The 26,313-nt window shown below is 43.9% G+C and overlaps 1 protein-coding gene across 1 annotated transcript; it reads right to left on the minus strand.

Moving 5' to 3' along the window:
* Nucleotides 1-133: 133 nt before the first annotated feature.
* On the minus strand, nt 134-26,174 carry LOC139393251 (nuclear receptor interacting protein 2). The gene is made up of 6 exons (XM_071141725.1): nt 25,341-26,174; nt 14,248-14,595; nt 5,416-5,498; nt 5,028-5,143; nt 3,996-4,048; nt 134-2,627 (listed from the first exon to the last, which is right to left on the minus strand). Exons 1-6 carry the CDS (start codon nt 25,494-25,496, stop codon nt 2,508-2,510), a joined length of 876 nt encoding a protein of 291 aa, XP_070997826.1. The 5' UTR covers nt 25,497-26,174; the 3' UTR covers nt 134-2,507.
* Between the last annotated feature and the right edge of the window lie 139 nt (nt 26,175-26,313).

The raw sequence follows: 26,313 nt of genomic DNA on the forward strand, positions 1-26,313 counted from the left end.
AATAGTTGTACTGTTAGCTTAGTCTTATTTTTGTGTCATATCAGGCATTCGTCAAGATGTGACTGGCACATCTTAGTCTTGGCATAGTAAATGTGTGCAAATTAGTCCTATAAAAAACTGCAAGCATAATAGCTAGCCAGAATACATATTTTAATAGGCAGAGAAAATACTGTTCAGAAAAAACACAAAAAATAAATGTATTTCATACATCGATTACCATCGCACAGCATATTAAGAAGTACACTAGTACGAAACATTAGCAATCTATTCGTGGGTGACCTCCAAAGAAAGAGCTAGAGGTCAGATGGATATTGTTACACAGTCGAGAGCATGGCACTGTCCAGGGCCCTTATTCACAAAAAGTCTGAGTAGAAGTGCTGATCTAGGATCAGGTCCATGTAATCTTCTCCATTATGCTCTGAAAGGCATGACTGATCCGATATCAGCACCTACCCAGGGTAGTCACTAGTTACCACAGCCACAAAGTCATAAAACCCAGCCTATTTCTACGTCTCTTCCAAAAATCTGATTTTAAACCTAACCGTAACCACACTGCAAAACTTATGCCTAACCTTGAATTAAGACCAACAAGCTAATTTTTGTTTTCATGTATTTTTGTTTTTTCGATATATAGCCAATTTTGACTTTGTGGCTGTGCTATCTAGTGGAAACCCACACTCAGAGAGTCTTTGAATACAGGTCCAGATGGTAAAAGCAGAGTATGAAGACCTTTCTGAGGGCGTCTGAAGCGCTTCTCGATTGTCCAAACAATGTGAATGGATCAAGGCAGAGTGTAATTCATGTTAATGGGAAGATTATAGTGTGGCCTTTTGGCTCTCTCACATGCCTGATTCACACCATAGGGTCAAACTGAACTAAGCCGAGCTGTACAGTACTGGGTTGGCCTCGTTACGACTCCACCGTAGTAGCTGGAACCGTGCTGCAAAGGATAATGAGAAAATACAATATTCAAGCCAGCACAGTACGTTTCGGCCTTTAGTCGACTCTGTAGTGTGAAACTGTCAGTCAGGCAACAAGGGGCTTGATGATAATTCTGTACCGCTGCGCCGGTCCTAGTAAAATACCAAATCAGCAAACAAGTCTTGTCAAAGTGAATAACGTACGTCAGCAAAAGTGGAACGAACGAGAAGAGGAAAAATGTACCAAGCAGATTTGTTTCCCGAACTTCAAAAATTAAGAGGGAGAGAGAATATGCTTAAACAAACATCTATGAGGGCCTTGACTCAGAGAGCAGCCTCAGAGCAGAGTGATTAATGTCCCCTGAAGAAGACGAGGGAAGGAAGGCAGCTGGGGTCGGCTCCGTCTTGCCAACTCCCTCTGACCGGAGCTGGGAGGAGGAGGAGGAGCTGGGAGGAGGAGGAGAAGTATAGAACTCACACTCTCACAGGAACACTAACATCCAGATTTCGACAAAAAATAATGCGGAATTATGGACTGTTTGGATCTTTTTGTTGTGCTGTCCGTCTGACACACACAATTAGCTCTAGAACTCTATTGACATTTAAGTGGAATTATTGAGAATTAGTTTTGATGGGGGTCATTGTGACATTCTTAGGAGCACTCTTCATTTGGGAAAATAGATGAGAGAAAGAGTCTTCACTTGGCTGAAGGCAGTTAGTTCAGGAGTAGCAGTAGTCTCCTCACATCTCTTCCAGAATTCCCTCTGTCCTGACTCAATTAGATTTTTTTAACAGGCAGATTCAAAGGTTTCATAAGACCTGTTTTTTGTTTCTCTGAGCACGTATGAGAGGACATCTAGAAGACTATCTCTCTGTAAAGGGATGTGAGGGAGATATCATTTTTTTCCTCAAGGCTGAACTGATTTTGATTTTAAACAGTTTTGGCATTTAATTGATGATCAACGTAAATTATTTCATACTTCCAAATCACAATATGTTCATTTTCAAATGATAATTATCGTCTGACTCCTCAGTATGTTTCAGTACACTCTTAGAAAAAAAGGTGCTATCTAGAACCTAAAAGGGTTCTTCGGCTGTCGCCATAGGATAACTTTTTGAAGAACCCTTTTTGGTTCCAGGTAGAACCCTTTTGAGATCAATGTAGAACTCTTTACAAAGATGATTCTACATGGAACCAGAAGGGGTTCTCCTATGGGGACAGCCAAAGAAAGCTTTTGGATTCCTTTTTTTCCAAGAGTGTATTGAACAATGATGCACTGTCTGGCAGATAAAAAAACACCACGGTACATAATTATGAAGATTGTTACATAGAATCGTCCCAAACCTTGAGCTCCATCCACTCCATAAACTAGGCTAATTCAATACAGCAGTAACATCATGGTAATGTCTTAATTCCACAGAAACAAACACAATGGTGTAAACTGAAGAGAATTGGGGTGCTCAACCATGTTGCTGGCAGTGCGAAACACTGGTTGGACAGTCCAGACCCAGACTGCATCATGTTTTTACAGCGCCAGCCAATCAGAGGAGGGTGTGGGACGGCTGGGAGGTTGTGACCCGCCAGGGTCACAGGTTCTCATTGCTGTCTTGGTGATGGCACTGGCTGACCAATGGCGGCTCCAGGAAAGGCAGCTCCTCCCCTGAGCCCTGGAGCTTTAGGACTCTACTGCTCAGGTCCACACAGCACTGGAGATAAAGGATGGATATGGGAGACGTCAGATGGGTGACCGTGACTGACCATAGGGTCAAAACATGGTTTAACATCAACTCTACTACAGATAAAGTGCAGTGCCATGGAAACGCCATTTGTTTGTAGTACTGCCATCATCCAACAAAGTGCCATTTTAGACAGCAGAAGGTTAATAATGTTATGTAAACCAATATCCTCGGAAAAGTCGCCGCTGCTGCTCCAAATAGCAGTTAAATCTGTCTGCACATGGTGACATTAAAGGGAGACACTGTACTCTTTTCAGTTCTGTGCTTTTCCATCCAAATGGTTCTTGAGGGGCTCCATGCAATGTTGCACAACATTGAGTATGCCCCAGTGCGCATGCATATGTGATCACAATTCACACAATGGCTGTGAGATGCACCTGAGTCTAGCTCTCTTCTTTCCATTGGGCCTGACAGACTCCACTGAGCTCTGTGTTTTACTTCCAGGTCACCAGAATGGCCCAGGGACTAAAATGAACATTTTGTCTCCGTTCTAACAGTTGTCTATAACTGTAACTCCAGGCTTCCTCCATCTGAATGTATGAGTATCTTTCCTTGCAGGCATACGTGATAATTAAATTAGGATTCACCCTTTTTTCCAAGCCACCGATCTATTTAAGGAATATTTTGAAAACTTTTCAACTACGATTTAAATTGAGTTAAAGTTCCCATCTTGAGTTTTGCCGAGGGAGCAGAATACTGAGACTGGGTGCACTTGGAAGGAAAATTGGCTCCGGTATCGTGGATCCTCCAGGGGGGCTTTTGCGTAATCGGAGATCTGGTTTCCAGTGTACTCTTAAAGTCTAATTAATTTGATTCTCTGTGAGAAATGGTTGCAATTAGTCTCATCCCTAATTCTACTTTCCCTCTCAGATCCTTTAAGACAGAATTCTGTTCGTGTTTTCCTCTCCTGTTCTGTTTGTTGATTGTCACGTTGTGTTGTCATTTCCTGGTATATCCTGGGGAAATGGCAGCATTTTAAACCTCAGTGAGATGTGCTGATCTGAATTCTGTCTTATCTGTCTGCTTTCATCTGCAGTCCTCACCAGGCAACGCCAGCAGACAGCCGTAACCCTCAGATAACATAACACAAACATGTCTGTCTCCATCTCTGTTTTAACCTGATATTACTTGATGTGTTCTGATAGGAACCGGCATCTTCAATGTGATACTAAGGTCTCTGCATAATCTAATTGCTACATTCAATGTCTGCCTCCTTTTTCCTATGATTATTTTTAGCAGCAATTTTCATTAGCTGTAAAGTTCAAGTTGGGGGAGATTTAGGGAGGATGGCAGATCAAACACAGCATTTACATATTTGCGACACTAATGAGGACTTACTTTGATTTCCTGCAGAGTTTGAAGACCCAGGCACAGCTCAAACACCTCATCCTCTGTGGAGAGATGGAGAGGAGAGACAAAGAGAGGAAGAGAGAGATAAAGAGGAGAGAGAGAGCAGAATAAGAAACAGTGAATTTCTAACCTGCCGTGTCTCCTGCTGACTGATTAATTAACACTGTATAAATGAGCTCAAATCTAACAGGAATCATCAGCACTTCTCAATTCTCCCATCTGCGTTGTGTGCTTGTGTGTGTGTGTTCATATGTGTGTGTGCGCGTGCATGCTCTATGTGTGTGTTCAACCATTAAGATATGAATCTCTCCCTGCTTGCTCAGTGTTATTTGTCTTTGTGATTTGACCCTGGCCGCTGAATAGGAAAGGTCAGGAGCACATGCTGCACACTGAGTACACACTCACACTCTCTCACACACATACTCACACTCTCTCACACATACTCACACTCTCTCACAGACACACACGCTGTCACACACATTGGCTGCCAAGCGCATCTCCAACACCTTTTAAGACAGCTGACTTTTTAGAGCAAGCATTCAGGAATAACACAGCCAGTAAGCAAATCTATTACCGTCTGTTAATGGTCAGTACCTAGATGCAACACAGTGTTGGGTCTAGGCACTGATTTGTTGGGGGGGTTTTACCAAGGGGTTTTGTATTGACATGGGTAAAGGGAAGTAATCTTGATGGTGTGGAAAAGGGCTTGTGGTCATTGTGAGAGAGCACCCAGACGGTTTGTATTGATCACTGTCAGGAACATTACTGTTTAACCCCAGCGATTTATGTGATCAAGTGTACTTGTCCAATCCATAGTATTATTCAATTCAATTTTGTTTGTCACAGTCTGTATGTTCACAGAGAAAGAAAAACAAAAGTCTTTCATTGACACTATCATAACACCTGTATTCCTACCCTGTGTGAGTGGACTCTCTCTTGCTTCATTGACAGTCAATACAACTGGCTGCAATGCTGCTTTAAATGTTTATGTGACGTAATATGTGGTCTCCCCTTCCTTACCGGTGACGTGGGCAGAGCACTGGACACTCTGTCTGCCCAGCTGCAGCTGCAGGCCCCTCACAGAGCCCTGGCCCTCTGTCTGCTCACAGGGTGGACCTTCCTGGGTGGGATCCAATCTGGCAACACACAACACGGCCATGGTAGAGGTTATTAGGACGCTCCTTTGTTCTGTCTCTCACAGGCCAGTTTGTTGATGCTGATGCAGTCTGATGTTGGTTGTGGCTGTGTGAATGCCTGTAGAACTCAAATGTGTGTGTGTTGGCACTCTGTACTTCGGTGCTGGTTGGCAAACCTGGTCCCAGGAGTGTTATGTGATGGGTGGGTATTCGTGGGTGTGGTAGAGGTCGACGGAGAAAGAGAGATAGCGAGGGAGAATAAGGCCTCTCACCCAAGCCTCCTGCAGCAGGAGCTGGAGATACGGTTGTGTTGACTCCCGGTGTTGATGGAAGCCTTCACCTCAGTGTCACAGCACTGTGGAAACACAGCAGAACAACTACAGTGTTAACTGACAGTGTACGTGTATAGTCAACACACTTATACTCCCACAAAGGAGAGAACATCAGACAGGAACACGTATATTTGTCCTGCGACTTTAGTGAAATAGATCTGTTTGATTACAAAAGGCTTTTCATCAAATGGGTCCCAACAGCTCTGCTATGTCTGCCAAGTGCCTGCCTGTAAAACTGCCAAACTACGATATAAAGTCTGAATTAAAGGCTTACCGACTCTAGAGTTTTGGTCATATTTGTGCTAGTAGTCCATTATTAAGCCACATTTCCCAACCGATTAAAAGTAGTGTTTAAGACTAGGCGTTTTCTAGGTTTTGCTTAGTTGTTTATATGCAATCACGTTTGTATTGATCCTCTCTGTCTGAGTCCGAGACTATTAGACCATGAAGCCTGTGCTGATGATGCAGGACTATTCTGCCTCATGGTTAGAGATAATACCAAACCAACCATGACTGTTTTAGAAAAAAACACCTATGAAATTAGTCTCACTCCAGTGGATGTGTTGACTATTAGTTCAACCATTAGAGCACGTGACTGTGCTTGTTTTCTGAAAAAGATGATGATCCCATGTTATCTGAGGCCTCTCCATGCTTTTATCATCCTATATGCATTACTAGACAGTGGAATATTAGCCCAATCAGCAGAGCCTGCGGAATATTCTTCAAATAGTGTTCGTCCAAAACCATTATGCTCAAGGGCAACATCTTCTGTACAAGAGCAACATGATGTTGTCTTCTGAGCCAGAACCATAGAACAGTAAACAACACTTCTGAAGTGAGGATCAGCAGGGCTGTCTTCTCCTGGGTACCTAAAGCATCCTATCCGTCTCACTTCCTGTCATCCAGCGTGTGTGTGTGTGTGTGTGTGTGTGTGTGTGTGTGTGTGTGTGTGTGTGTGTTCAGCCAGGGTGGTGGTCCTTTATCCTCCTCCACATCTCCCAGTGGTTCTGCCGTAGGGCACTTCATGTCACAATGCAGTGATTCACGGTAAAGGGGAAGCAGACATTGCGGCAGATTCTAATGACTGCAGGTAGCCTAGTGGTTAAGAGCAATGGGCCAGTAACAGAAAGAGAGCTGGTTCGAATCCCCGAGCCGACTAGGTGACAAATCTGTCGATGTGTCCTTGAGCAAGGTACTTAAACCTAATTTCTCCTGTAAATTGCTCTGGATGAGAGTTTCTGCTAAATGACTAAAATATAAATGTAAAATGTTCTATAATGAAGTTTCTGTTGTAAATCTTAAGGCTCTTATTAGAATATGACAAATCACACTTCTTTGAGTGGAAGGGAGAACAGGCAATGCTGGTGAAAACACGCAACTATGGAGGGAGGATTTAAAACATGTTCACACTTCACAGCATATGGTGGATCTGCGTGAGTGAGAACGGAACAAGATGTCACACCCGCCCCCTCTCGATGGAGAGGGAAAGACACAGAGTGGACACATATGCTTCCCTGAACACGAGTTAACACAACCCAGTGACATAACCTCTGTGTCCTTGCTAGGTCAGCAGTACTACCTTGTGGTTTCTGAGCCAGTGTACCTAATCTCAAGCCTTCTCTAACATCCACCATGTTTTGAATGAATGGTTCGATTGGTGGATGGATGAATCATAGATGTATGGATGGATAAAACATCCTGAGAAAGCATATTTTCACTTTGTATCACACATACATCGACTTGGCTCTAGGGCATTTTTACCCCCTAGATTAAAGCCCACTATAGGACATCAAATCCCGTTGCTGTGGCTGGGTGTAAAAAAGTAGTCCCCGACACACAATATAGTTGAGCTTCCCCCCCTTAATCCCTGCAGGCTTCTCACGGCCAGGCTTCTCAGAAGGCCTGCAAACGTGTGCTTTTGTCTCTGCCTGAGTGGTGAAAAATTCCTCCCTTTTCTGTGATGTTTAAAAATGGCTCCTGAATTAATGGGTAACTATGGAGCTTTTAGCCGCTTAAAAAAATGAATTAAACAAACAAGATCAAAGATAAGCTGATCCCCATGGAATGTTCCCAGGCGAACCACTCACTTCAAACACATACACAGTAGCTGTGCTCGAATACTCATACTAACCGCACTAACCATACTACTTGTGACGTAAATGGAGTATATAGTATGCTTATTGGTAATAATATGGATATAGTTAGTATGCCAAAAGTTCCCGGTTGTCGTACTACATTCGCCAAAATACGAAATATAAACTGGGTAGTTTGAGCCCCGAATTCTGATTGGCTGAAAGCCATTGTACATCAGACCGTATACCACAGGTATGACAAAACAGTTAGTTTTACTGCTTTAATTACATTGGTAACCAGTTTATAATAGCAATAAGGCACCTCAGGGGTTTGTGATATATGGCCAATATACCACAGCTATGGGCTGTATCCAGGTGTAACAGTTGTTAAAGTACTATGTGAATTTCACCAGGTTCATATATTAATATGTTGTGTTGATTTGTTATGCATGCCTGCATCCTGGGAGAAGGGGAGTGTGTACTTACGTTTTGCCCGGCGTGCTCGTGCTCAAATCAGTTTGATGCACTGAGAGAGGTAGGCACGCTTTTTCTGTCTTCAGAAAAGTTAGATTCTTTTAAGTACAAAGTCATACACACAGTGTTTTGTTCATGAATAATGATGTATATTTAGAGGTTACTCATAAGTGGATGGTATTGTTAAGATGCACTTGTAATTGTACTTTTTAGGATGATTTCAACATTCTGAATTCAACATGTGGTTAATAGCTAGCTAAGGTATTAGCAGGCTATTGTATGTGTGAACGATGGCTAGCTCCTCGAATGATCCCAATCCCTCCTATTGTGCATCTGTTGTAGAAAGAGGCGACGATTCTCAGAACATATGTGCTCTACAAATGTTTTATTTCCTTTTGGATGCAGGTATGTGGTTTTATCTATGTACAATATGTTATGTATAATAAGGAGAGAGTGTATTCATTTTTGTATTACATTTTTTATTTGATGCACTGAGAAAGAGGCGACGATTCTCAGAACATATGTGCTCTACAAATGTTTTGTTTCCTTTTGGATGCAGATGCAGAGAGTGAGTTCTGCTTGATTAAAACTACCTGATCTCCAAAGTCCACGTTTATAGTCTCAATCAACCACACACAACGCAGAGTTACAGCGGTGCAGTATAGCACCGGCTACACAGGCACTCCGCATTGTGTCGTGCAAAGAACAGCCCTAAGCAGTGGCATATTGGCCATATACCACACCCCCTCGGGCCTTATTGCTTAAGTATTCACCTTATTTATGAACCCGGAAAGAAAACAATGTCCAAACGTTCTGTTTTGTGGAGTACTTCCGTTGTGACGTTCTTGCCTTTTTGCGAACGTTAGCTAGCTAGCTCAAAATGTCGTGGGATCATACCAAAAAAAACTTTCAAAGCCAAATCAAATGGCAAGTCTGTGCCACATCCGCAGATTATTCAAGAGTGGGAGGACGATATGAAAAAATGGCCGAATATCGCCTCCGAAGACATCTTCAATTATTTTGTCCTGTCTCTCGGTGTGGATGGGTCAGAGGTGAGGAGCTATTATTCACTGTCTTGAGGATGACAACCTGCTGTTCCTCAAAGCAGATGTCCAGCCCAGCCAGAGCAAAACACACCATCATTCTGCCTGGATTCTTATATCATCTGTTGGTACGGTGGAGAGTGCAGGGTGTTGTTGTGTTGCAGGTCAGGGGAAGTCTTGTGGGCATGCAGCTGCAATACTATGGAAGGTAGCTAGCTCGCTGGCTTTGTGTTTATCATAACCCTTTCTTTGACTGATACGTTTGACGTTAGCTAGTTACTAACTAATTGTGATGATACCATATCACTGACCAGAACGTTAACTAGTACAACATGCATACACGCTTTTTGGTTTCAATGGCTCATTGTGTAAGTATATCAGTTTAATCTCGAATGGTAATGAGGTAGGTACAGAATCACAGTGAGTTTTACAATCGAATAGGAAATTACCAGCATAACCTAAACCTACCAGTTAAAAGGAGACTGTGTAAACTAGTCAGCTGTGAACACCATGTAAACTAGTGTTCTGTACTGTAATTGACTATTCTAACAGTGGTGTTTTGTTGAAGGTGCAGAATGTTGTGTATGGAAGATTGACAGGGGTGTCCTGTACAGATGAGCAATGCCAGTGGCACTCTGGGGACGCAGCGGAATTTAGCTCCAAAAAGGTTGTGCGAGATCTGTTTCAAACTTCACAAACCAAGTGACGAGTTCTCTGACATCACCCCAGCCGCTTCTCCATCTCTACCTCCAACTCCTGCGTACCATTCCAAAACTTTTATTACGTGCGTTGTGGAAGGGGCCAATGTTCCAGTGGGGTGCCTTCTGCATCAAAGCTAAACTCAACAGTCGTCAGGTTCCAGCAGCAGCCACACAGCTACAGCAGCCTTATGGTGAACACGGCATTAACATGCAGTGTCAGAAATGCTTTTCATTTTGTGACGTCTATGTTAAGCTGGAGGAGTGTAAATGTGCCAGCTTGGAGAAGGCCACTAAAGCACAGAGTGTCTCCCATGCATTGTATGATGCGCGTAAACTTCGGATCCCTGCTAGCTCAGAAAAGAAGGTTTGTGTGCGCAACCCAACAAATCCCGACCACTTTGTGCGGGAGCATCTCTTCCCCCAGGTTCCGCAAGCACATATGGCAAGGAGAACGAGCAGGTGGCCTACACATGGATGGAGAGCTGCGGGTTTAGTCTGGAGAGTGGAGGCACAGTAGTGAGTGTCAAAGAGCCATGTCTTTCTCCAAGCCCAGATGGAGTGTTAAACTCTCAAGAGCTATTCGAAATCAAATGTCCTCTTCTGATTAAAAAGTGTGAGTCTCTGACTGAACTGTTCTCTGGCAAACTCACCGATGTGAAGCTGGTGGATGGGGTTCCTCAGCGGCAACCTAATGCAGCCCGTGGGTACTACATGCAGGTGCAAATGGTTCATGACTGGAGAGATGTGTTAGCAGTTGATGTTATTCTTCAATAACACAGACCCCTAAGCAAATCAGTGGGAGAAAAATATATTTATTCAAAGAGAACAAATCATTGTTGTTATGCTTGAAAGTAGGTGGCAGATGTTTATTCTTCCCTGTCCTCAATGTTTCTCCTCTGAACAAAGAGACAGGATGTAGTTTATAACCCAACCCTAGCCTGTGGTTGACCAATTACAATTCCTTGCAATAAAACTGGGCCAATGGCCAAATAACAAATATCCTGTTTCAGGCTCAACGTATAGACAATACAGACCAATGAGAACTTGACACATGGGACACAGTGACTGAAATTCCTCCCGTGTCCCTGACCCATTAATCTTCAGTTCCCCATTAGAGAAAAACAACTATTTCCATTGATAATGAATTCCCTCTTGACCTTTAGTCCTCTGAGTTGTGTATTTATCTTTGAATACTCGTACAGATGCAAACTGCTTGTCTGGGCTCCATCCGAGCAGGTTGTTATTGATGTGCCTTTTGATGTGAAGTTCTGTGCTGATGGTATCCCTAAACTGAAGGGGTTCTATTTCAAAATATGCTGCCAAGGATAGTAGATGAGTTCCAGTCAGGCAGACTAACTATGTGCTCCAAATATGCCCATCTATGTGTTATCTAGGGGCCTTATACTTAAAAAAAAATTGTACATATATTTTGTGTCTTGTAAAGCTCTGTCAGCTCTACCTTATTGTTGAAACATAACTCTAGATTGGTGCGTTTTTGTCTGTCACAGTTCTCCTTCAAATGCACATTTACCTGATTATATTTGCAAAATTCTTGTTTTTTTTTATATCGTGTCTTGTACAGCTCTCTTCATACATTTTTATCTAATGCCTACAGATAATGATTTATGAATGTTTTTATTGTGCCTTGTTATAGCTCTCTTTTCATATGGCACTTCATGAACTTATCTCAGCATACCAGAATTCATCTTGCACTTGGCAAATGATGGTGTTAATAAAAACCACTATGAAATTCAACTTCGTTGACATTTTCTTTTGATACTTAACATTTTGAAATGAAGGACGAGGAGGCATGTCTAAAGGTTTCAAATGTGTTTTCAGGTTGATTCTGCGTTTGGTTTTCAAGAGCACAAATTAAGAAAACTGTGCAAAGCTATCATCAAGGCAAAGGGTGGCTGCTTTGAAGAATCTAAAATACCAAATATATTTTGAATTGTTCAATAGTTTTTTGTTTACTACATGATTCCATGTGTTATTTCATTGTTTTGATGTCTTCACTATTATTCTACAATGTAGAAAATAGTACAAATAAAGAAAAACCCTTGAATGAGTAGGTGTGTCCAAACTTTTGACTGGTACTGTATTTACACCCCTTGATTGGAGTCCACCTGTGGACATTTCAATTGTTTGGACATGATATAGAAATAAAACACACCTGTCTATATACAGTAAGGTCCCACAGTTGACAGTGCATGTTAGAGCATAAACTATAACATGAAGTCTGTAGATCTCTGTGATATAAATGTGATGAGGCATATATCTGTGGAAAGGTATAAAGTGTTGAAAGTTTCCAAGAGCACAGTGGTCACCAGCATTGGGAAACTGAAAAAATATGGAACTACACAGACTCTGCCTAGAGCTGGGTGTCCGACCAACCTGAGCAACCGGGCAAGAAGGAGGTGACCAAGAACCACTCTGACAGAATTATAGAGTTCCTTGGCTGAGAAGGGATAACCTGCCAGAAGGACAATCGTCTCTACAGAACTTCACCAGTCTAGTCTTTATGGGAGAGTGGCTAAACAGAAGCCACTCCTAAGAAAAAGGCACATGACAGCAGGCAAATCCTTGATGAGAACCTGCTTCAGAGTGCAAATGACCTTAGACCGGGGTTAAGATTTACGTTCCAACAGGACAATGACCCCAAGCATACAGCCAAAGCAATGCTGGGTTGGCTTCAGAACAAGAATGTGAAAGTCCTTGAGTGGTCCAGCCAAAGCCCAGACTTGAATCCCTTTGAAAATCTGTGGAAAGACTTGAAGATTGCTGTTCACCGCCACTCCCCATCTAACTTAACAGACCTTGTGAAAATCTGCAAGGAAGAATGGGAGACAATCCCCAAATCCAGGTGTGTAAAGCTGATACAGATATACCCAAGACGACTCAAAGCTGTAATCGCCGCCAAAGGTGCTTTTACAAAGTATTAACTCTGGTGTGAATACCTATGAAAATGAGATATTTCTGTATTTGATTTTAAATACATTTGCAAACATTTAAAAAACAAATACTTTGTCATTATGTGGTATTGCGTGTAGATGGGTGAGATTTTTTATTGTCAATCAATCAATCAATTGTATTTATAAATTACTTCTTACATCAGCAGATCTCACAGAGTGCTGTACAGAAACCCAGCCTAAAACCACAAACAGCAAGTAATGCAGGTGTAGAAGCACAGTGGCTAGGAAAAACTCCCTAGAAAGGCCAGAACCTAGGAAGAAACCTAGAGAGGAACCAGGCTATGAGGGGTGGCCAGTCCTCTTCTGGCTGTGCCGGGTTGTGGTTAAAGTTATTGTAGTTAATCCATTTTGAATTTGGGCTGTAACAACAAAATGTGGAATAGGTCAAGGTGTATGAGTTCATCAACAAAGCTCCATCTATTCCAAACCACATTGATTTGTTGGAACCTTGAATGCTCTCACAGGTATGATTCAGGCAGGTGTGATTCAGAAAGCCAGTCAGTTAAATGCTGCTAGGTAACACGGAAGACATTGGAAATACACTGGGGACATTGGAAATACGCACCACACTACCTTGCGATGACATGACATCGGTCAGAAATGATGCAACTGAGTGGGTGTTTTGTGTATGGCAGTCATCCTTGGTCTATAGAGTGACTCAGGTGAGGTGATCTGAAGGAAGGAAAGTTCACAATAGTCTCTGCCGCCAGGGTCAAACTCCTTTAATTGGGGGTATATTTCTGTACCTCTCAGTGGAGTTGATGCCTGGTTAGTCTCGTGTATGTAGGTGTTGTTTCATCAGTCTGAGCCTGTATTCCAGACAATCAATACTTGTGGGTGGGTGCAGTATGGTGTTTTAAAGTTAGTCCAATTATTACGTTGCAGTAGGTGGGTTGTCAGTGGGTTGTGTGCAGAAATAATGTAGCCTGAACATACGGAGTCAGAATTTAATTGAATGCTATTCATTCACTGAAATAAATGATGTTGGCAGTGAACTCAATGCAATTGCGTTACTGGTTTGTCTTCCCATCTTGCAAATAGATTGATTCCACCAATGTTGTTCGTATGATTATCTTGTGATGTTAGTATGATGGGGTCTTCAGCTGTATGTTGACTTCATTATGAGGCTGTTGTTGATCCTGCATGTGGAGGAGTCACTGTTACAGTGTGTTACGTTAGCTCTTCCTTTAGCCACAGACACAGTGTGACGAGAGTGTCTAAGGGGTACAGAGGGCCCGATATGGGTACTCTACAAACCCTAGCATTAAAGCCATTAAGAATTGATGAAAGCGGGCTCAGTGGAATACAATGAGGGAATGCATCATCTGGATAAATGATGAGTCACTGTGGTCTCTCTGAGTGCTTCTCTCTCCTCCTATCCCTTTATCTCTCCCTTTCACTCCTCTTTTATTGTCATATGGAATGGAACTGAATAGTATCTGAGATTTAATTTAGGTGAATAAAAAACCCATGAGGCCAAAATGAAGGAAGGGTGGATGTTCAAGTGTACCTTGCACTGGACCAGCAGGGTAGTGAGAGGCCTCTCCGTCCTCTGCCTCTCCTTCCTCCCCTCCTCTGTTTTATCGTTCCCAGCCGTGCTGCTTGTCTTCCCCCCGGCCTCGCTGCTGTCCTCCTCCTCCTCCTCGTCCGACCTCGTCTCTAGGCTCCTCTCGCTCTCCTCTGGCGAATCCCTCTCCTCCGTGGAGTCGTCAGCCGTGCTCTCGCTCTTCTCCTCTGCGTCGCCGGAGCCCCCCTCCTTGCTGTCGACCAGGGGCGAGGGTCTCCCCACGCGGGGCTCGCCACGCAGCTGTGTGATGTTTCCCGCCATGAGGCGGCGCTGCACGATGCTGTGGGGCTGCTGTAACCAGGAGACAGGGCAGGTAGATGGATGTCAGACACCATTTTCAATGGGTTAATCCTAGTCCTGGACTAGATTAGATTTGAGAGTTTAATAGTCACATATACAGGGTTGCAGATGTAATTACAGGGTACAGTGAAATGATTGCGCTCCAGGATCCAACAATGCACGACAAAGTGAAAAAACTATAAAAATGTCATAAAAATCGATAATAAAATAATAATATATACATATTACAACTGTGGCAATGATAAATGTCCATTGGGGTGGGGGCAGGGTGACTCAAAAGGATGTCACTGGAGAATCTCCATTGAAAGTGCTTTTTAGTCTTAATAGGTCTTTTAGTTTTAATAGGTAGTGAACAGTAGACCTGGAATGGTAAAGAAATAGAAAAGAGAACCAGCTTGGGGCGGCAGGTGGCCTAGTGGTTAGAGTGTTGGGCCAGTAACCGAAAGGTTGCTGGATCGAATCCCTGAGCTGACAAGGTAAAAATCTGTTGTTCTGCCCTTGAACAAGGCAGTTAACACACTGTTCCACGGTAGGCTGTCATTGTAAATATGAATTTGTTTTTAACTGACTTGCCTAGTTAAATAATAATAATAATAAGGTTAAATAAAAAATGTTATGGAACATATTGGCTGATGTTCAATGTTAGAATGTTATGATGTTTCCATATTCTTCAGGACAGAGAGTTCTTTAAATATGATACATGTCTATCTTAGTGTTCTGTACAGCTTTCATGTTCATTTACTCAGACCAACCCCATTCCATAGCGATATTAAGGCAACTGTTGTTTTATGATTTGATACTTGCCTGGATGACGAACAAGACATTCGATTTTAAACCATTTCAAAACAACTGGTGGGCAATGGCTGAGTTGAACAATTGTTTTCATATGATAAATCTAAAATTAATAGAATTTTGAGCTCCAGAGCCTCATGGTAATCTAATTGTTTTCCAGTAGGGAGTCACTCTAGAGAAAGATGGAAATAGTTTTTCTAAGAGGCCATGTGGTTCGAAGTGAACAGAAGGTCAGCAAACACCAGCAAAACCAACAGCATCAATTCACCAGAAGGAGGATTTCAGTGATTTCAGATATAACTGCTGCTGAAAAACGATGCTGCTACTGACGGGATGGAAACATCCATTGTCTCTATGCCAGAGGCACATCGTTAGCTGTAAATAGCGTGTGTGCGCTCTTATGTGTGTGTAGGCGCGCCTCCAATTTGATGTGTTTTTATCTGCACTGTGCATGTCTGTACAGTATGTAGCCTACAAAACAGTTGTTCTGCTTGTATCACACAGTTGCTGGTCTCAAATCTCACTAGCCTAGTGGTTAGAGCATTGGACTAGTAACCGGAAGGTTGCAAGTTCAAATCCCCAAACTGACAAGGTACAAATCTGTCGTTCTGCCCCTGAACAGGCAGTTAACCCACAGTTCCTAGGCTGTCATTGAAAATAAGAATTTGTTCTTAACTGACTTGCCTAGTTAAATAAAGGTAAAAAATATATATATATTTTTTTTAAATGTGAGTTCAGTTGAGGTGTTGAAGGTTTCAGGTAATGACCACAACATCTGAGCATATCAGAGCCGAGCTGTCTCTCTGTCAGTCTCCTCCTGGGCTCATTTCTCCTGTGCTCCAGCTCTCCCTGTCAGCCCGTCAAAGTGATTACTGGTCAGTGCTCTCATACTGGCTCACACAATAGATTGTATCAGGCCTCTGTATACCTCTGTGGGTTGGTGTTCTATTGATCAGGGAGGAAGTGCTCTCTGGAGAGGCTTCTCTGTTATAGGGCTTATTGACACTGTAATCAGGCTTATATGCACTCTCTCTCTTGCTCCCTCATATATACTGTAGCTCTCTCTCTCTCCCACACTCTCACACGCACCCAGAAGCAGGTCTGCGTATGTGTGATAACCACATGATCAAGGTCAAATTGATAGGTAAGCAAAAACAGGAATCTAGTTTTCTCTGACTTTTCTAAGACTTCAGTGGGTATACTGTATATAGTGTATACAGTATTGGGATAGTGGCTTTTTTGTTGTTGTTTTGTCTCTGTACTCCAGCACTTTGGATTTGAAATGAGACAATGACTATGAGGTGAAGATACAGACTGTCAGCTTTAGTTTGAGGGTATTTTCATCCATATCTGGTGAATCATTTTGGAAATGACAGCCCTTTTTGTACATAGTCCCCCCATTTTAGGGGACCTAAAGTATTGGGATAATTCCTTCATGTATATTAAAGTAGTCAAAAGGTTAGTGTTTTGTCCCATATTCCCGGCACGCGATGATGACATCAAGCTTGTGACTCTACAAACTCGTTGGATGGATTTACTGGTTGTTTTGGTTGCGTTTCAGATCATTTTGTGCCCAATAGAAATGAATGGTAAATAATGTATTGTGTCATTTTAGAGTCACTTCTATTGTAAATAAGAATAGAATATGTTTCTAAACACTTCTACATTAACGTGGATGATACCGTGATTAAGGATAGTCCTGAATTAATCATGGAAAATGATGAGTGAGAAAGTTGCAGACTCACAAATTTCAAACCCCCAAGACATGCTAACAATTACAATAACAGCATTTGGGGGTGGGGGGGGTATGATATTTGTGCGTCTGTAACTTTCTCACTCAGCATTATTCACGATTCATTTCAAAATCTCTGAGCGATGGCTACTGTAAAGTCAGCAAGATTGCATTAGGAGAGGAGGCTCAAATGAAGATCCTACATCTGTAGGTGGGTTCTGCTGCTGGTATTGTAGGAGACTGCAGTTTCTCTAAAGGCTCTGTGTCACACTGTAAGTGTCTGGTGAGAGTTTACACAGACCCTTGACCTCCTCAACACCTTCAGCAGACGAGCAGTCCATTCTGTATGAAGCCTAGAGTCTGTAGTCTAGTGCCTCCTCTAAAAGATACTATTACAGAGAGAAGCTGCAGGACATCAGCACAATCAGCCTCATTACTATGTTGTGTTACAATGCCACCTCTGATGGAGTTATTTTATAGTTCTATAACAAATCATGTTATTTAACATTTTCTCTGTATGTTAGTGTTATTAGAAAACCTCATAGCCTTGGTACCTTGTATCCTGCTCTCTCTGCATATAAATGAAGTATTTACATGGCCCACTCCTGTAATCACAGTATTGCATTGTATTGCACCCAGATACGAAGAGCACAAATCCCCAGAGGGTTGACTGTCCAAAATACTGCGATTGCGCAATCATACCCAATAGCCTGAGGAACAGATGGAGCAAGACGGAGAGGAAGGAGGAGGATAAATGCCACGCTGGTATTTTGTCCCGTTCTTTTCTCAGTTGATTGTATTGTTCATCATTGTTTTGTATTGTGCAATGTGCAGGGCTAATTCACCATTCTCTACACAGTGCTGGAAGCTGCAGCTTGTTCTGCCTGTTTACAATATGAATGAAGATGAGGGGATAGTTTAGGAGGGTAGAGACAGGGAGATAATGAATGAAGGATAGAGAGAATAAGAGGGATAGAGAGATCCCAGCTATAATACTGTCCTCTTATTATTTTCAATGACGGCCTAGGAACAGTGGGTTAACTGCCTTGTTCAGGGGCAGAACGACAGATTTGTACTTTGTCAGCTCTCTCTTGCCAACTCTCTAGCCACTAAGCTACCTTGCCGCACTCCTCTGTGTGTGCGTGTGTGCGTGCGTGTGTGAGTGCGCGTGCGTGCGTGCGCAGTGTATATAATGGCTTTCCTCCTGCTCCACAACACTGACTGACATCTGTCTCTCTGTAACACACCCTGTCATCCTAGAGGTCACATAGGGGTCACACTGTATTCCTCTCTTCATATACACATCCCAGTCCTATCTGTCATCCCTTTAGTTCTCCCTCCCACATCTCCTACTATTTTCCCTCCCATCTCTCCCCTCCTTCACTGTTTTCTACCAGTGCGAAGGCAAAAGTATATTGTTGCTGTTGCTTCCTCATAGTCCAACCAAGGTTAATGGATACTGGATGTGAGAGGTATTCAATCACTCCCAGAGGACATGGAACTTAGATAGAAAAATCCTTCTGTATTGTTCCAAAGCAACTAGTTTGGGCATTACACAATTCATCTGGGTACTTTAGAAGCTACCAGTCTGTATGTTATTGTCCTCCCAACCCAGCCTCAGTTCTAGCTGACCATGTAGTTGTTAGGCTGATCTGTGTTAGTCAGCTCTGACACAAGCTGTGAAAAAGGCCTCTCCACAGGAGCCCTCCCCAGAATAGGCTTTTCACAATGAGCAGCTCGATGTCTGCTCCACATCAATCAACAGGACCACTTGCACCGGGCTTGAATCATAGTGATCTATTATTATAATAGATAATGGTCCTGGAACGAAGTGGACAGTGTTTTCTGACTGTGTCATATCTGACAAGCGTTCAAATCAAGCCCCATGTGGTTCCTTTGACCTCACTCACACTCACCTTCCCTGCTATCAACACCCATAGAGACGGGTTTTATCTCGATGTCCGCAGCCCTTTATCAAAGATGTCATTGGAAAACCAGCAGTGTGTCATTCTCGTTTGACCCCCACCATTCAGTCTTCTATCTTCCATCAGCACCAGCCTTGTTGAAGGCAACACAGAAAAGGCGTAATTGCAGCAGTTTTCTCATTTGCATTTCTCAAAGCTTGCAGCATCAGATAATTGATCTAAATCCAACAATGATTAAGGGTACTTCAACACGTATCCCCCCGCTCCTTCCTGCTGTAATGAACAGCATGTGTACCGAAACACACACAGGGAGATAGATAATGAACCCAGGTAAATGTGTGGCTGGCTGATGGATGGGCTTCCCTGGGTGAACTGCTAAAGGTTTATCTGGAGGGAGGAGTCACAGTCTGGAGGGAGGAGTCACAGTCTGGAGGGAGGAGTCACAGTCTGCATCCACAAATGGCTCCCTGATCCCTATTTTGACCAGAGTCCCATAGTATCCCTGTCATTTCAGACACAGACACAGTCTGTGGAACTGCTGATTTACCTGACTGCGTCCCAGTGTGTTGCTTTTTACATTTATGGAGTTTTTGTTTGGTCCTTTGGAGGAGATAAAACAAGAAGAAGAAATAAACATAGAGAGAGAGAGAGAAGAGAGAGAGAGAAACAGGAGTTGCCTGGTTGCCTGCCTCCCCACCCAATGAGAAACCTTCCTTTAAATCCCATTATTGTAAATCAGTTAAAGAAAATCTCCATTACCCATACTTCCCTCCTCAGTGCTCCTCTCTGACTGGCAAAGAGCAGAGCAGATTGAAGCTGACAGCAGTGTACCCAATGTAATCCCCCCTGCTCCATGTGAGTGAGGAGGCAGCTGGCTGTTGTAGGTTCCGATTGCCCTGCAGCTACAGCGAGGTCAGACTGTTTGGATGCAGATCCTCTGTCCACAACAAGCGGCCTGTGTGCAGTGGTTGTGAACTGCCATACTGTATGTGCCCTGGCCTTTTTATAAAGTTCAAATGCAATTCCCTGTTCTAGCGCTGCACTTTGGCGGATGTGCTTTAGTCTTTTGTCAGGTTTCAGGGACAGGGATGAAAGTGGCTGCAAAAGAACCCGTTTGGAGACAAAGATTATAATAATGTCTGATGTTGCGTCTGTCTAGTCTCTTTTCTAGCCATGACATCCTCAGAGACAAGATAGAGTGCTAAAGTAAGCAGTATGATTTCAGGGCTTTTGCAACAACAATAAAAATAATACATCGACCAAATACCGAGAGTAAACGTTGATTATTTATACAGTTTCAGCTGTCACAGTGGACACGTTCATCACTTTTGTGCCAACAGTCAAATGGCAAAAGCATGAGTACATGTAAAACTGTCTCGTTTTGCCAAATAGATCATACAAGGCATTCATTTGATTTGTCACACTAAATATGGAGTTACCCCTATTGAATCCCCCCTGGGATAAGGTAGCAGTCATACTACGTCAGACATTGTACGTCAGACATTGTGCTATCCAACACCTTGGTTGTATATGGTTGTGAATGTATGTATATGGTTGTAAATGTGGTTCACGTGGTGGTTCACTTGGAATTGGCATCCCTGCTATGAATTAGGCTAATCTTTGTCTGCATCCATCAGCGTTCATGCAGATGAGATTATATTGGCTGATATCATGATTGGCCATCATTCATTTCAGCCAACAGAGATGATGACTGGATGAGTCTTAAATAGGGATTTGTGATGGTTGGTTAAACATGTACAAAGGATGTGAAGATTCCTGTCCCTTCTTGTCCCTCCCCTAGTTGGTCTCTAGAAATCAATTGTCTCTTCAATTAGCTGTAATTAAAGAGTATAACTTCCCATAGACTTTCTGGTACTGAAAGTATGGAGTAGAGATTTAAATTGTTTTTTATTGGCATGACATATAATATTTATATGAGTGTTGTTATCACTGTATATCACTATCAATACCAATACCATAATTTCAAGCCCTCCTCAAATACACATACATATACACACACACACTGTTTCTCTGTGTTCTTAATACATATTGCAGACTGCTGATTCGGCTGATGAGCGTCTTGCTGTGACCTCCCTCGGAACATGTCCACAGTGTTCCAGTTCAAACCGGTCACTATGATGCTCATTCTCTCTCTCTTTCTCTCTCCCTCCCTCCCTTTTGTCATGGCATGTCCTCTTTTCTCTCTCTCTCTCTCTCTCTCTCACTCTCTCTGAGAGATTAGAGCCTAATTGCCATGTGGGCTAATTATCTGACTGCAACAGGCTCCTCTCTCTGTCATGGCTGAAGTCACATGACTCTGCTAATGCCTGCTTTTCCATTTGGATCAAGGTCCCCAGCCGCTGGCTTCCTGTCATACAAACCATCAGGGTGTAGCCAGCGACACATCTGCTCTCTCTCTCCTCTCTTCTCTCTCCCTCCCCTCTCTGTCTCTCTCTCTTTCTACTCTCGATCTCTCCCTCTGCCATCCCCTCGGTCTCTGTGCCTGTCTGTTTCACCCAGGTATTTTTAGGCGGCTGTCTGTCTGCTACCGCCCATCAAAGCTTCTGCCAACTGAGAGAGGGAGAGAGTGGATGAGAGAGAGCGGGGAGGGTGAGAGAGTGCAGGGAGGGTGAGAGAGTGCAGAGAAGAGAGAGAGAAACAGGTAGGAAGAGAGTGTGGAGAGAGGGTGGAGGGATAGAGAGAAGGGTCCTCGTCTGGCTGAAGTCAGAGAGAGAGAGAGAAACAGGTAGGAAGAGAGTGTGGAGAGAGGGTGGAGGGATAGAGAGAAGGGTCCTCGTCTGGCTGAAGTCAGAGGGGGGCTCACCTCCGCTCTCGTCAGCCGGACATATTGGCTCAGTGCTGGGTTCTAATGGTAATCACTAGAACCTTCCTAAGATGTCTCCTGAATCAATTCACCATGGCCCTCCACAGTCAGAGTTAGGGCACTTTTCTCAAACTTCTTAGGGACATCACATTGAGTGAGTGAGTCCAGACACCTAGACACCAAGTCCAGACACTTCCTCCACTCTGCTTTTCCCTTCCCTCGCTCTTGCGATTGAATGGTGGGTTGTCTTTGCCCTTTTCATGCTCACTGCTCCCTGGCTCTGGTATAGGATGATTACCAGAGCGGGAGAGCGGGAGAGCGAGAGAGCGAGAGAGCGAGAGAGCGGGAGAGCGGGAGAGCGAGAGAGCGGGAGAGCGGGAGAGCGAGAGAGCGAGAGAGCGGGAGAGCGAGAGAGCGAGAGAGCGAGAGAGCGGGAGAGAGAGAGAGAGAGAGAGAGAGAGAGAGAGAGAGAGAGAGAGAGAAAATGAAGAGATATGAGAGAGAGGAAGAGAGAGAGAGAGAGAGAGAGAGAGAGAGCGAGAGAGAGAAAAGGAAGAGAGATGAGAGAGAGGAAGAGAGAGGAAGAGAGAGAGAGAGAGAGAGAGAGAGAGAGAGAGAGAGAAAGGGAAGAGAGATGAGAGGGAGGAAGAGAGAGGAAGAGAGAGAGAGAGAGAGAGAGAGAGAGAGAGAGAGAAGCCGAAGCCAAAACACATTCACTCATATAACTGGCTCTATACTGTTAAATGATGTACTGGCTCAGCTGAAGTGGAGGGGCAAACCAGGGTACATCTAAAGAAGCCCTGCGTGGTTCAATGTGTGCTTTTACACCAGGAATAGTTCTATTTTAATGACTTGAGAATGATAATGAGGACAAATGTCTTCATCATTCCTCAATAGGGGAAGGAACCCATGAGACTGATAATAGAGCATTCTTGAGATATGAACACTATTTCAGAATGACAGACACACACACATACTGTCTGTCTATTCAGCTGTGAGGTGACATCACTACCCTGTTGTTGCCTATCAGCTGGCTTCTGTTTGGTCTCAGAGTAGCCCCACGCACCTTAGGGACCCTCCTGCTGCTCTTCTACAATTCCCTTTAGCCATGTCTCCACCCGGAGCGTGATTGCTTTTGACAGTCAGTATGGAGAGCGAGGCACGGCGGGGGCGCTGTAACAATGGCTGCCTCTCTGGTGTTCTGCCGTTCAGGCTCCGAGGCCATTACAATGTGATGCAGGGCCGTGAGATGACATGCAAATCATTCTGTAACCCCTGTGGCCTGTTTCCTCCATCGAATGGGGTTTCTAGCAAATGAGGTATGAATCAGAGTTATTTTCTCTTTCCTATGAGCAGATAATTGGTATTAGCATAAGAGGGATTTATCCCAGTAAGGTCGTAGAATTAAATGCTGCCATTCAGCAGATGTGGTCTGCATGTTGGAGGTGATGCAGAAAAGATTCAGCTCTGACTGCATTATATCGTGACAAAGTGGCATTAAGTTATACATGTGACTGTAAATATACACTTAAGAGCCTGAGTGTGTCAGTGGCATCATCCTCTCTTGTTGTCACCATTGTAATAAAATATTCCCCTGAATATTTCTCGTTTATATTCAGAAGAATGGAGAAGCTCGTTTACAAGTCAGACACCATGGGTGAATCCGAAATGGCACCTGACTTCCTACTGTATATAGTGCACTACTTTTGCCCAGAGCATTATGTGTGTAGGGCATAGAGGGCCATTTAGGATGCAGGAGACAGTTACCTCCAGGTTCTCTCACTGCATAGGGATTTGATATTTTCTCAGAGTGTGAATAGAATCCAGAGCACCAGACAGGCTCCAACAAATTTTAATTTCGCTCTAAATAACAGCTTGTTATCCTCCCACAATGCTCGTGTGAGAGAATTCAACTCTGAGAGCAAAGGGAAATAGATTTAGAGATGAGATTTAGATATAACATGAGAGGGTTGAGAGAGATGGAAGTTAGTCATGGAGATGCTGCTGCTGCCTTCTGTGAAAGCTGGCTTTAAATACACAGTGTAATCACACACAGACACACACACACTGACACACACGCACTTATGATGCTCTCCAGTCATTCTGTAGATTCTTGGAGTGCGTTCTGGGAATTTGGGAGGCAGCCATCTAATCAAGACTGTGTCAGGAGTTGACAGTGGGGCAATAAAGCCATTATCACAGGAAGACCTTGTGTCCATAGAGGAGGACTGGGGGAGAGAGGACTTAGGGAGGTAGTTCGGGCTGATTTCGCAGGAGGTGGGAGGATGGTGGGGGACGGACGGACACTTCATAACAGGGACTGTGGGTCTGTCTCACAGTGTGGTCTGTCAGTGTGTCATGCATTGATTAGAAGAATGTGGGTGGCTGCGTGGATGGCTGTGTGGGTGGCTGTGTGGGTGGCTGCGTGGGTGGCTGCGTGGGTGGCTGCGTGGATGGCTGCGTGGGTGGCTGCGTGGGTGGCTGCGTGGGTGTGCGCCTGCATCTTAATCTAACTTGCCTCGCTCTGTTTGTTCTGTCGCTCTGACCTCATAGCTAGTGTACTGATGGAAGGAGACGTGTGAGGGCCACACTGTGTCTCTGAGGCTCCATGTTCTCTGACAGGCTTTGACAGGCAGTCCTCTCATCTACTGTACCTACTGTATCTACAGAGTCTTTCATCTTCTATGCGGTTACATGGCCTACCCTCTTCTCTTGACACCTCGTCAGATAATGGAAATTGCAGTTGATGGCGCAGCGGTAACAGTGAACGGCAGATCCATGATAGGAACACCACATGTTTGATAGAAAAGCAGCATGGTGTTGATATTCAACTCTTTTTCTGACGACGACATCAAGAGAACAGAGCAATATCATAGTCAATCAAGGGTCCACCTCATTAGTCATAGACTTAGTACATTTACTTTACACCGCATTTTAAACCTAGTAAATCATGCAGTTAGATTCAGCCAACCGTTGACCCCAGTGGTGTCAGAATACTGTGACAACTTGTCTCCCAACGGTCCCCAAAGCACCAACAATGCCAAGCAGCTGGTGGCAAACAGAGGACAGCCTCTTCAACTAACTATCCAACAAAGCTCATTTCAACACCTTCTATCTGCCAAGTCTCATCCAAAATGTATTTAGCCATCATTAGCCACCACCACTAAGAGTCAAAGTGACACAGTACAAGCAATGGAGTGTGATCTAATGGCACTTTCAGACAGCCACTGACCAGGGTCGTAGGGCAGCAAACAGAAGACAAAAGACTGTTCGAGGGAGGGACTATCGGAACGTGTTCAATAAGAGCAGGGCACACTGTAGTAAAGCATTCTACAACAGAAAACAAACATTTTCCCTTGCAAAATATTTTGCTACGGTGACTTAATGAATAGAACTCATGTAAGTGACAGTACCGCCAATAACAGAATAAGAATAGTCCAATGGGACATTGACAGCCACTCACCAGATCTTTGGAGGTGCCCAGTCTCTTGAGCCCATCCAGGGGCAGCAGGTCGGCTGAGTCTTTGTGTGTGAACTGGGTGGCCTGCTTCAGACGCCTCTGCTGGCCCAGGATGGCTTTATCCCGGATAGCCAGATCACCCTTCTTCGACTCACTCATGGTCAGTCAGTCAGCCAGTCAGTCAGTGCAGTACAGCTAGCTAGAGTGTAGAGCAGAGCTGTTCAGTTCAGCGTACCTCTGTCTGATGTAGCCTGGTTTGGAACAGCAGGAACAGCAGTAGCAGCACAGAAGGGTATGAGTGTTGAAGGCAGAGCAGCACAGCCCAATGCCCTGTACTGTAAAGTCTCTCCTTTTCACTTCCAAGAGATAGATCGCAGAGAGTAGATGATACCGTTGATTACTCCTGTTTTAGTTGGTCTCTTCCAGAACAAATGTCTTCCTTCACCTTTACTGTGTCCGTCTTCAAACTGTTCCACCTTCAAACTGTGACCTCCCTCTCTGTGAGGGTGAGGTTGTTTTGAGGTGCTAGTCCTTGGCATCTATTTGTGTTCTGTGTTGCTGTCAGTGTCCAGAAATGATTAGTGTGCTGATGGTCCTGTTATGTAGACATGTCTCTCTTCAGGCTGGGCTGTGTGTGTGTCCTCCTCTGTCAGTGCAGTCTGTCCTTGCAGCGCTGCAGGAGCAAACTGTGCCCCTCTCTTTCTCTGCTGTCTCTCTCCCTTTCTCTGCTCTCACTCTCTCTCTCCTCTCTCACCTCTCTCTCTGCTCTCTCTCTGCTCGCTCTTTCTCCTTGCTTTCTTTCTGTCTCCTCTCTCTCTTCTCTCTCTCTCTCTCTGTGATTCTGTCTCTTCCTCTCATTGCTGCTCTCTGGAGGAGTATATACCCAACCCTGTCCCTCCCGTCAAGCCCTCTTTCCATCACACACACTGACACACACACAGACACACACACATCTCGCCTAGTTTCAAAACACGAC

The sequence above is a fragment of the Oncorhynchus clarkii genome, chromosome 33 (genome assembly GCF_045791955.1).
Source record: "Oncorhynchus clarkii lewisi isolate Uvic-CL-2024 chromosome 33, UVic_Ocla_1.0, whole genome shotgun sequence".
Taxonomy (NCBI): domain Eukaryota; kingdom Metazoa; phylum Chordata; class Actinopteri; order Salmoniformes; family Salmonidae; genus Oncorhynchus; species Oncorhynchus clarkii.

Bases quoted from the DNA above. Each gene is read 5' to 3' on its own strand.
- LOC139393251 (XM_071141725.1), bottom strand. From the start codon at position 25,496: ATGAGTGAGTCGAAGAAGGGTGATCTGGCTATCCGGGATAAAGCCATC. The intron at 5,499-14,247 runs GTACACTTGAAC...GTGTTTCCACAG, and splicing joins CCCTGCTGGTCCAGTGCAAG to TGCTGTGACACTGAGGTGAA. The intron at 5,144-5,415 runs GTGAGAGGCCTT...GTGTGTTGCCAG, and splicing joins TCCTGCTGCAGGAGGCTTGG to ATTGGATCCCACCCAGGAAG.